The following is an 11,239-nucleotide window of genomic DNA, read 5'->3' on the forward strand; positions in this document are numbered from 1 at the left end:
AAACTTCATGTTTACCACGGCATAGGACTCAGTCATGGTTATTTTCGTACAATATAGTCCAGAGGATAACATTCTTAACTCTTCCAATATATGTTTCCTCTCGGACTAAATGCAAAGAATTTCAATGCCATCTTTACTCATAGTCTCAATATGATATCCATTTCTTCGGCATTCCTTTCATTTTCGTGAAAGTCTTTATTATTTCTTTCATCATAGGGACGAAATCTTCTTCCTCGTCCTCTTCCACGACCATGATAACGGTTTCCACTACGTCCACGACCTCGTCCTCTTTTATTATCATAACTGGATGATACAACATTCACTTCAGGGAATGGAGCAGATCCAGTGGGACGAGCTTGATGGTTTAAAGTCACGAGTTGATTAATCTGCTCCGCTACAAGGAGGACTTGCATCAACTCCGAGTAACGGGTATATCCATTCACCCGGTACTGTTGCTGCAGGATTACATTTTTAGGATTGAACGTGGAGAGAGTAATTATATCATAATCACTTATTTTCTCTCCACATAACATCATCCTCGAAGTAATTCCGAACATCGCAGAATTAAACTCACTAACACTTTTGTAATCCTGGAACCGGAGATGGATCCACTCGTGTTTAGCTTTCGGTAAGATCACATATTTCTGGTGATCGAACCTCTCTTTTAAAGATTTCCAGAGGTCAAAAGGATCCTCTTTCGTAATATATTCATCCTTTAAACCATCATGGATGTGGTGTCGTAAAAATATCATGGCTTTTGTCTTTTTCTCATCCGACACCGTTTTCGAACTATCGATGGTTTCCAAAAGCCCGTTTCCTCTCAGGTGCATCTTTGCACCCACTGCCTAGGTCATATAATCATTTCCCGTAATATCCAGGGCATTAATTTCGAGCTTTGTCAAATTCGACATGATAACTGTATTCATAAAATAGTATATAAATATAGTAAAGACGGAAATTTAAATGCATAATTTAAATGCAGAAATTAAAGGCATAAAATAAAAGCAAAAATTAAACTGCATAAATTTAAATTGCATAAATTTAAATTACAGAAATTTAAATAGCGTAAATAAAATTGGAGGCTTAGCCTACCACATGACCCGAGGAGTCATAGACTACCATATTGATCATTATTTTTCAAAGTCCGAGGAGACATGATCTACCATTTTGACTCTTACTTATTTCAAGGTCCGAGGAAACTTAGTCTACCATTTTTGACCTTTTATTTTTATTCACGGAGGCAAAGCCTACCACGTGTTTCTCTGATCGTGAAGGCATAGCCTACCATAACGATCAGTCGGGGAAGGCAGCGCCTATCATCCCGAAAAATAAACGGAGAAGGCCTAGACTCTCACTCCGGAACAATAATAAAATTTAAATAAATTAAATATATTGGAATACATAAATTTAAACATTACCTCGGCTGGTTTAAAAACTTTTGGATTGATAAGCCTCAGTTGGCCAGAGCCTCGTGCTGATAACGTGTTGAGTAATATAAGGAGAGAGAATACTTTTATTCTCATATATTATTATATATATATCGATGGAGACATGAGAGATATATGAAATGGGGGACCATTTGTTTTGGTGGTGATGGTGTTTTGTACGAGAGAGAGAAAGTAAAGTTGTGTCTTAGTCTTATTATCTCCTTGTGTATTTTACAAATGAATGAACATCTCTATTTATACTGAGTTTTTTACCGACTTGGAAACAGAAGCATAATAAATCAGACATCGGTCTGATGATGATGCAAATAGTCAACTGATGATGATGCAAATAGTCAACCCATGAAAGGATAACTGTTTCGTACGTGTATTCTTTTGGATAATCATTATCTTCAACACAAATAACGGATAGAATTAAAGCAGACGAGAATTCTTTTATACTTGGAGCTATAAGTATTTATTTGGACAATGTCAACATTTTATTTGCTAAAACGGACTACAAAGATTTTGATCACCATAATTTCGAAACCACATGCATCGCCAAATTCAAACTACAAATCATACCCCAAAGCCCAAATTAAAATGGGTCTAACTTATCAGCCCATGAGGCCTTTTCACTGGGCTAGGTTTTTTTCTCCCGTTATTTCCTCCTTCACTAAGTTTTTTTCTTTTTTATTATTAAACCTAGAATTTTCACTGAATCCGCCACCACCTAGAGTTTCTAGCGGCGATAGGAGAGAGAGAGAGAGATCTAGACAAGTGAAGCAAAATGGTGAAGTTCTTGAAGCAGAACAAGGCCGTGATCCTCCTTCAAGGCCGATACGCCGGTAAGAAGGCCGTCATCATCCGCTCCTTCGACGACGGAAACCGTGAGCGTCCTTACGGCCACTGCCTCGTCGCCGGACTCAAAAAGTACCCGAGCAAGGTCATCCGCAAGGACTCGGCCAAGAAGACTGCAAAGAAATCTAGGGTCAAGTGTTTCATCAAGGTAGTTAACTACCAGCATCTGATGCCTACGCGTTACACCCTCGACGTGGATCTCAAGGAAGTGGCGACCCTCGAGGCCCTTTCTTCAAAGGACAAGAAGGTGGCGGCTCTCAAGGAGGCTAAGGGTAAGCTCGAGGAGAGGTTCAAGACCGGGAAGAACAGGTGGTTCTTCACCAAGCTCAGGTTCTGAAGACGTTTTGATCTTTTTTTTTTTACTTGTTGTTGCTTTTCGCATTGAATTTTTCAGCGTCATTTTAGTTTCTACTGTTGAACAATGTTGGTCTTGTTTTGGAAGATGAATGATCTTTTCTTGGATTTTTTTTTTTTAATTTTGATTATTTACATGTTCATTTCCTTTGAATGATCTGCTTAAGTTTACAAAATGTTAGTTCATATTGATTGGTTAAATCTCGGTTAGAAAAGGATCAGGAACATAAGTCACTCAGTTTGTGTTTGATTCTAAAGCTTGTGTTTGATTCTAAAGCTTGTGTTTGGTTCTATAAATAAAACCAGCAAGTTACTGAATCATGCAACGACCAATTATTTGTCTGTTAATGTCACATACCTGACTCGAAAGATTAATTGACTCATAGCAGTACAAATGTTTCTCATTTTTACAAATCACCATTATCACTTGGGAATCAATAAATTGACGGCTTCCGACCATAACTGTAACTGCAACAGAGATAAATTCCGTCTGTAGGATGGAAACCAAGCATGAAGATAAGAAACAGATTTCTAAAATTATCTGAAAAAGCCATGGATGGATGTTCTTTTAACTTCTGGCAATATTACACGCTCTGCACTTTTTCAGATCTGAGTTTTCACAAGTTTAAGCAGACTCGTTAAACCATAGGCTACAGTGAGATGTGAAACATAGCTTTTGTGAGATTATGTGAAAAAGCCATGGATGGTTATCCTTTAGCAATGTTTTGGAAACCAGACCGGATGATGAGCCGGCAATATACATTAGTCATGGCTCAACCCGGTTCGACCAGATTGTAATAATAACTAGATCTTGACCCGCACAACCACGCAGGTTTTTGTTTTCAGTTATTTTTATATAAATATTTTGTTTTCAATTCCAAATTGGTATATGTTATAATATAATAAGTTTACGGTATATTTTTTTTCATTGAATAGACTATTTCAAACTTTCACATGTATTTGTATCTTCTTCTATATATATTTTTGGATTATTATTTCTTTATTAAAATTGTAACTATATATATAAAGATTACTAAAATATTGTTTTATTGTCATATTCAAAGATATTGTAACATTTCACAAATTTAGAAAGTTTTTAAAAAATTAAACTTTTCGCTTCATAGATTTATATTATCGAGTAATAATTAAACATTTAGTTTTTGTTTAATTTTTAAAATAAAATATATAGTTTAAATTTTTTTTCATTGGTTTAAGGTAGTAAAAATTAATCATTGTTAGATAATATGATTTTTGTTATTTAAAAAAAATCTTTATAATTTTAAAAGTTAACGTCGACAAATATTTAAATATTTAACATATGGAGGTATAGTATTACAACATTAAATTATAAATTTAATGGATCATCTATTGTTTAAATCCAATTATTGATAGCCCAATAAAAATTTCTGGTAGGCCCAAAATTTAAAAGATAAGATTAGAGATTAAATGTACCATGACTTTCTATGACTATGTCCACTATGTCCATTTTTTTTAAAAAATCACACATGAATCAATGTTGTGACTTCTGTTTTAATATATAAGATATTTTGAAGATATACATACATATAATAATATCAGTAGAACACATATATATCTATACTATTACAACATAAACAAAATTCTGCCTTTATTTTTTTAGAAATAATTATATTACAATGCTACTGATTTTTTTTCTTTCTTAAAATAAATAAATAAGAAAATATTCCAAAGAAAAAATCAACATTCTCCGCACTATATTTCCCCAAATCATCGATAGTGATATAATTTGTGGGTCCATATTAAGTGTACTATCTCAAGTCATCATTTTATATGTACAATCCCGTGCAAAAAGACACACCTAAACATATAGGATCTCAGTTGGTGAATGTTATTAAGTTTAACCATCATACAACAAAAGTAATTCATCAGCTTAAATAAACACTTCTCAACATCAATGTTAGGTTCATACGCACTTCTTGCATTTAGGCATTACAAATGTGTCTTAGCTTTCATTACCAAGAAACAAAACTGTATACTGTAATGCATATAGTCATTTTGCCCTTAAAATTTTCAAGAATTACAAATGTGTACTATACGTGCTATCCTATATGTGTATGCGTTCACATCATATATCAAAACTGTATATTATAAATTTGTAATGCAAATAGTTATTTTTGCAAATTATACTCTAAATGGATATTATGTTAAGTTTCTCATCTAAATCTATTGTTTTTTTTAATAGTACAGATAGGGATGTTAAGATGGGTTTAGGTTCGCGAGCTTTTAATGGGTTCTGAAAAAAATAAATGTCCATTTAGACCCATTTAGCTAGTCGGGTTTTAAATGGATAACCCTTTTAAGACCCATTTATTAAATGGGTTTTCGCTAAAATAAACGGGAACCCGTTTAACCCATTAATGTTTTTTTTTTGTATTTTAAACGTTGTCGTTTGGTTCCTTAAGGGCCTTCAGTTTTTTTTTGTTTCCATTTTCATCTTCTCCTTCGTCGATCAAATCGCCTCCGATCTCCACCGCCTCTCAACTTCTGAAACTTCCGGTGAAGCGTAATCTCCACCGCTTCAACTTCTGAAACCCATCGTCTCCACTCAAGTTCCAATCAAGTTCCGATCAAGTTCCGTTTCTGAAGCCCACTCCCAACTCGAGATCGGTAACTACTCTCTTCTCCTTTGATTCCTATTGTTCATATAAATTGATTTTTTTTTAACTTGATTTCATTAGCAAAATTGCATATTTCTCTAAATTAAGCAAACCCATGAGGAAAAAATTGCATATTGTTCACATAAATTGCATATTATGTTTGTTATGTATCACTGTATGGATTACGCTTTGTGCCTGTGCCCCTGTGTAATCATCTGCAATCATATAAAAGTTTTGTGTATCGCTTTGCTTCATTTGTCTTTGATTCAAATGTTAGTTTTGATTGTGATTGGTTTTAAGTATGGTCTCGAGGAGAATGAGGATTCTCTGATGGATGTATAGATTTGCTTGAGCTGAACTGAGCTGAGGAACTATGCGATCTTGTATTAGTTTTATTGTGATTTGGTTTAAGTATGGTCTCGAGTTATCTTCAATCTTATGCTTATAGAGTTCTGGAGGATTTAGTGTTGGCTTTTAATTACAGGATGGATGAGTTTATAGACATGAATGAAGAAGATGCTCTCGCTGAGATAAATTTGGAAGCTACACAACTAGAAGAACAGCAAAGTGAAACTCATTCTGGGGAATCAGCTCAAGCTCAACGCAAGAGACGTAAAACATCACGGGTTTGGGAAGATTTTGTATCAGTGGGGATAGAAAATGATGGCAAAGAAAAGGCCAGATGTTTGCATTGTTGTATGAAGTTGATGACACGTAATGAAAAGAATGTGAGTTGTGGAACTCATCATCTACAACGCCACTTGGAAACTTGTCCAAAGAAGCCTTCAAGGGAAGATAAGGATGCATATGATCAGAAGAGAGATCGTGAGATGGTTAGTGAGGTAATCATTTATCATGATCTTCCGTTCAGATACGTATAATACGAGAAGGTTAGACAACGAGACAAGTATCTGAATCCAGAGTGTCAGCCCATTTGTAGACAAACGGCTGCAGCAGATGTTTATAAGCGGTATGAAGTAGAAAAGGAAGAGCTGAGGAAAGTGTTTGCTAGACATACTGCTCGGGTTTGCTTTACTTCTGATCTTTGGACATCTCGTCCTAATAGCATGGGATATATATGTCTTACTGCCCACTTCATAGATGATGGCTGGAACTTGCAGAGTAAGATTCTTGCTTTCTGCGATTTGAAGCCTCCACACACAGGAGAAGAGATTGCTAACAAGATTCTGGAGTGTATGATGGAATGGGGTTTAGAGAAGAAGGTATTCTCTATTACTTTAGACAATGCTAATAATAACGACACTATGCAGAGGATCCTCAAGGGACAGCTTCAGATGATGAGTGGTTATGGCTTATTGTTGGATGGCAAGTGTTTACATGTGAGATGTTGTGCGCACATCCTGAACTTGATAGTGAAAGCTTATGAGAGAATGGATCCTTCTACTTCTAGTTTAAAAACTGAAAAGCTGAGGACTAATTTGACTAAACTTTATAAAGAGTATCAAGCCAGGACTTGGGGCAGTTCTTCTGGTACTTCATCTACACCAGCTCCACATGATCTTGTTACTGAATCACCTCTTGAAGATGATTTAGACAATGTAAGTTTCAAGCATCTTTACTCTTATTTTGCATTTACTTTGAAGATGATTTAGACAATGTAATATATTACATGATCTCTTTGAATTGGAAAGAAGCCTTGGGAGTAATGTAGGAAACACAAGAACACATTTAGATGTGTATCTGGATGAGAAGAAGTTAGATAGAAGGTCTTTTCGCAATTTGGATGTATTAAGCTATTGGAGGGAAAACCAAGCTCGATTTGGTGATTTGGCGATGATGGCACGCGATATACTGAGTATCCCTATCACCACAGTAGCATCTTATGAAAAGATTCTGAAAACATGAAACTACTAGTTGAGTTATTAATCCTATGCCTTTATTTTAGTTTAAATAAATCTCAGGCTGCTTCTCTTTGTATATATAAACTTTTGAATGGCTTGTGGAAAAGCACTGTGATATTGCTAGAAGAAACTTGCACACTTGTCTTGAAGAAGGTAAGCTGTATAAGTTTTCAATGCAGCAGACTCGACACTTTGCTTCTCCTTTTGGTGAGATGAGGATTTCGAATTTTCGATTGAGCTCTCAATGTTAAGAGAGTAGTAGAGCGAGGTGCTAAAGCGACCTGATGCACCCGCTCTAGACGAGTGAAGTGTAGAGAGACCCACTAGAGCAAGGTATGACACCCACTCTGTACCAGAGCGACCTCTCGCAGCGAGATAGCGTACCCGCTCTGGGCCCAACATCCCGTCGACAACTTTCGAGAACCGGAGCGACCAGGACGGAGCGAGGTGGGTACATCGCGCGTCAAATCCATGGAGTGTGAAGGAAGTCAGAGCGACGTCCCAGAGCGAGGTGGCGATCCCGCTGTGAAGGTGGAGCGACCCACCAAAGCGGGGTCACGAACCCGCGCGCAAGATTTATATTTGGTCGATTTTTTCATGTTTTGCTGGGCCTTCTCAGACTTTTTTTTGAGGCCCACTAGGTTTTTAGAAGTACTATAAATACTCTCTAAACTTAAAATTAGGACTTATCTGATTATCTATCAAATCAAAGACCATTTTGGAGAAAAAGATTGAATCTTAAATCCATTTTCTTTGAGTTTGTTGAATTATCTTGATCACTAATACTACATGATTTGAATTAGGACCCTTGAAAAGTCCATTTCATGAAAAAAATTTGCTCTAAAAAATACATATCAAAAGTTATTGATAAATAATTTATTTGTTTAACTAAATTTAGTTAGAGTTCATAAGGTTAAAAAATGAAAAAGGTAATTATGTTTGTAAAATCATTTTACAAACATAATTAAAACAAAAAATAAATAAAAGAATCTGATTTAAATGGGTCTAAATGGGTTTAAATGGGTACATTTAAATTTCGCGGGTTCTAAATGGGTACCTCTAATAGGCCTATTTTTAAATGGGTCTAAACGGGTATGAGTTCTAAATGGGGTGGGTTCTAAATGGGGCGGGTTGTACCATTTTAACATCCCTAAGTATAGATATAACTAAAATATCTAATACAAGGAGAATAAATGATTTGTATGATAAAATATCGGGAAAACACAATATATGAACACTAGGAATATTCTTCTAGGTTTAAGTTAATAGCAAAGATAGATATTAACTTTGGAAACAATCTCAATTTCATTTAAAACATGATCAGAAAGTAGAAAAATATATAATGCTAGGGGTTGGCCCGTCCTACGGGCAGGTGAGTTTATAATGAAATTATTTTATATTAAAATTATTTTATATTAAAATTATTTTAATTTTATAGAACACTTGAAACTTCGAATGTTTTAATGTTTATTTTGAAGTAGTTTAATTGTTGTGTATTGACCATTGTGTGTGTTGTTGTTTCATTTTTACCTGATACTGTATATTACGGTGGAGCTCAGTTGTTTTGTTCTGTAATAAAGCAATGTGTGCGTTTGTTTGTGTGGTGCAGTGATGATGTTTTTAGTTAATAGGTTGAATGTGGTATAGGGATGAATGTTTATATAACTTTGTATATGTTTTGGCATTTATTGTTTAGCAAGGAACTTGTCGATATAGCTTTATGAAACTTGGTTATGTGAGAGTGATTGTGTATATTTTATTGTGTAGTTATGTGGTTCTGGTTGGGTAGTTACTGAGCTGCGTGAGAGTTTGTGGGATGTAACTGGCTTGTGTATGTTCGGATCATTTGTAACGTCTGACACAATTATTAGAGGATGTGTATATGAGCAATCAGCCGTTTTGTTTGTATATAACTACTTGAACAAAATACCTACGAACAATTGTTCTAGTTATGTATGAATATATAAGAGTGATGGAATAACTTTGTTAGAGGATTAAAGTATTTATTAACCGGCTGAATGTGGAGATTTTTTTGTGCGTAGCTAAGGAGAATGACATGTACCTTTCTGGTACTCGTAATGTAGTTTATATGTAGCATGTCAATTGTCATGCTTATGCAGATCACATTAATCAATATTCTACTTAATGTTCAAAATTTAACTGTGCTTTGTTAGTAATGGAGGATTAGGATCTTATTATTTTATTAGTACAAATGACTGTGGAGGTTAACATTTTGAAGAAAAAAAAGAAAAAGAAAACAAAATAGCTATAAGCTTGGAAGTACTCAGGTTTCATACTGCTTGGAAATGTAATTTAAAAACTAATGCAACTTAAACGCACTCATGTCCTGTAACTTAATCTCCCCTTGTGCTTTGGATGTTACTCACACTATGCCTACTTGCCAGAACACCCAACTTCATTCACAATTTCCTCCTCGCTTGTCTCCCTTCCATCAACAGAGGTGTGACTTGAAGCCGTGGCCTCACCTTCTCCACCTTCAACATCATCATTTTCCACAGTCACCATTTTTCACTGGAGTGATCTTAAGTACTTCACCCCTACGCAACAGGTTTCCATTAAAAAACACTTGGGCATAGATTTGAGTGTATGAGAAGACATCACATAAATATTTAAGACATGTAAAGATTTTGAAACCTCCCGTAAGCATTACTTTAAAAGAAAATAAAGGTACACTATTAGCTTATACATTCTTATGCTCATGGGGATCATCATGCGTTGTGTACTCTTAGTCTTCATTGTAAGTAGTCCTAATGCCCTTTACGTGCCCAACAATATCTAGCTTCGTTGTAAGTAGTCCTAATGCCCTTTACGTGCCCAACAATATCTATTGGAAAACATTTACGCTAAGCTAGTAAGTGAGAAATCAAATAAATGTTATCAAAATTATTGGGTTTTGGATTTAAATTTGACCTGGTAAATGAGTGTTTGTGTTGGCTAGTTCCATTTAATCCGGTGTACACTTATTGATGCTGAATCAACGTCTATGAGAAAAAATTGATTACTCAAATAAAATGTTACTCACATAAAAGAAAAGGTCAAACCAAATGTTGAAACTAACTAATAAGTAGAACGTACCTTCGCCCGTCAAGAAGCAACATACTAATGCTACATCGAGAGTAAAAGCTCTGGTAGAGTACATATCTAGGAGAAACCTGAAGCTAAAAGAAGTAAATGAATCTCTTCTGGTGTTAATGGTGAGCCTCCTCTGTTTCTTAGCTCTCCATCTCTGAACCGTGAGTCTTAGACTCTTCCTTGCCAAATCACCTAAGACAAAGTGAACGACTAAAATATGTTTGTGCAAACCTGCTCTAGATCATTAAGCAAAGACATATATATTTTAGTCAAAGAAGGCACTGATGTTGAGAACTCTTTTAGTCTAGGTGATGAATTCATTTCAAGAGAAGTAAACATGATCGCAGCAATGAGAGAAGGTAAGAGATAGAGTCACCTAAGGACTGTTTCTTGTAGTAAATGATACTGATTATTCAATGGTTGAATCTGATGGTTGTTGTACGATTAGATGTTGGACTGCCTGATTGCAGACGTTTTTTTTATGATGAAGAGTTCTAGTGAGGGCCAAATCTGCAACTGTTTCAGACTCAGTGACTTAGAGACAATCTATTGAACATATCAAATACGCATAGTTTCTCATGCCAATCAATAAAATAGGATCATGAACAAACGATAGAAATATTAAAAATATATGATTATAAGGAACTAATAGATATAGATTTTACGCAAGAGGGATCAGGTTGTGACATGATTCAATGATCACCAGCGAGAATATCATAGATGTTGTATTGACGGGAGGCTCCTTTAAGTGGAGATATCTGCCGAAAATACATCTTCCCATGGAATATGAGTGCCCAAAAGATAAACTCATAGTTCTCGATATACTGAGTGTGTTCAACAGAGAGAAAAAATGACTTTGTTAATAAATATACCAAAGAGAGTTCAAATACATATTCTTTTTTTTATAGCCAGAATATAGAATTCTAAAAAAAAAAAAAATTCTTTCATCATCGATTCATTTAAATCAAATGACCCAGATGAAAAAACTAACCTGTAAATCTCTAGAAAA

General features: G+C 35.1%; 2 protein-coding genes across 2 annotated transcripts; one reads left to right on the forward strand and one right to left on the reverse strand.

Annotated features, from left to right (window-relative positions):
* Window positions 1-137: 137 nt before the first annotated feature.
* Window positions 138-830, reverse strand: LOC106308705. Its single transcript, XM_013745835.1, has one exon. The coding sequence runs from the start codon at window positions 828-830 to the stop codon at window positions 138-140; it is 693 nt and encodes a 230-aa protein (XP_013601289.1).
* A 1,291-nt stretch (window positions 831-2,121) lies between these two features.
* On the forward strand, window positions 2,122-2,756 carry LOC106309766 (60S ribosomal protein L27-3-like). Its single transcript, XM_013746892.1, has one exon. It carries the CDS (start codon window positions 2,215-2,217, stop codon window positions 2,620-2,622), a length of 408 nt encoding a protein of 135 aa, XP_013602346.1. The 5' UTR covers window positions 2,122-2,214; the 3' UTR covers window positions 2,623-2,756.
* The last annotated feature ends 8,483 nt before the right edge of the window (window positions 2,757-11,239 follow it).

The sequence above is a fragment of the Brassica oleracea genome, chromosome C8 (assembly GCF_000695525.1).
Source record: "Brassica oleracea var. oleracea cultivar TO1000 chromosome C8, BOL, whole genome shotgun sequence".
In the NCBI taxonomy this organism is placed as follows: Eukaryota; Viridiplantae; Streptophyta; class Magnoliopsida; order Brassicales; family Brassicaceae; genus Brassica; species Brassica oleracea.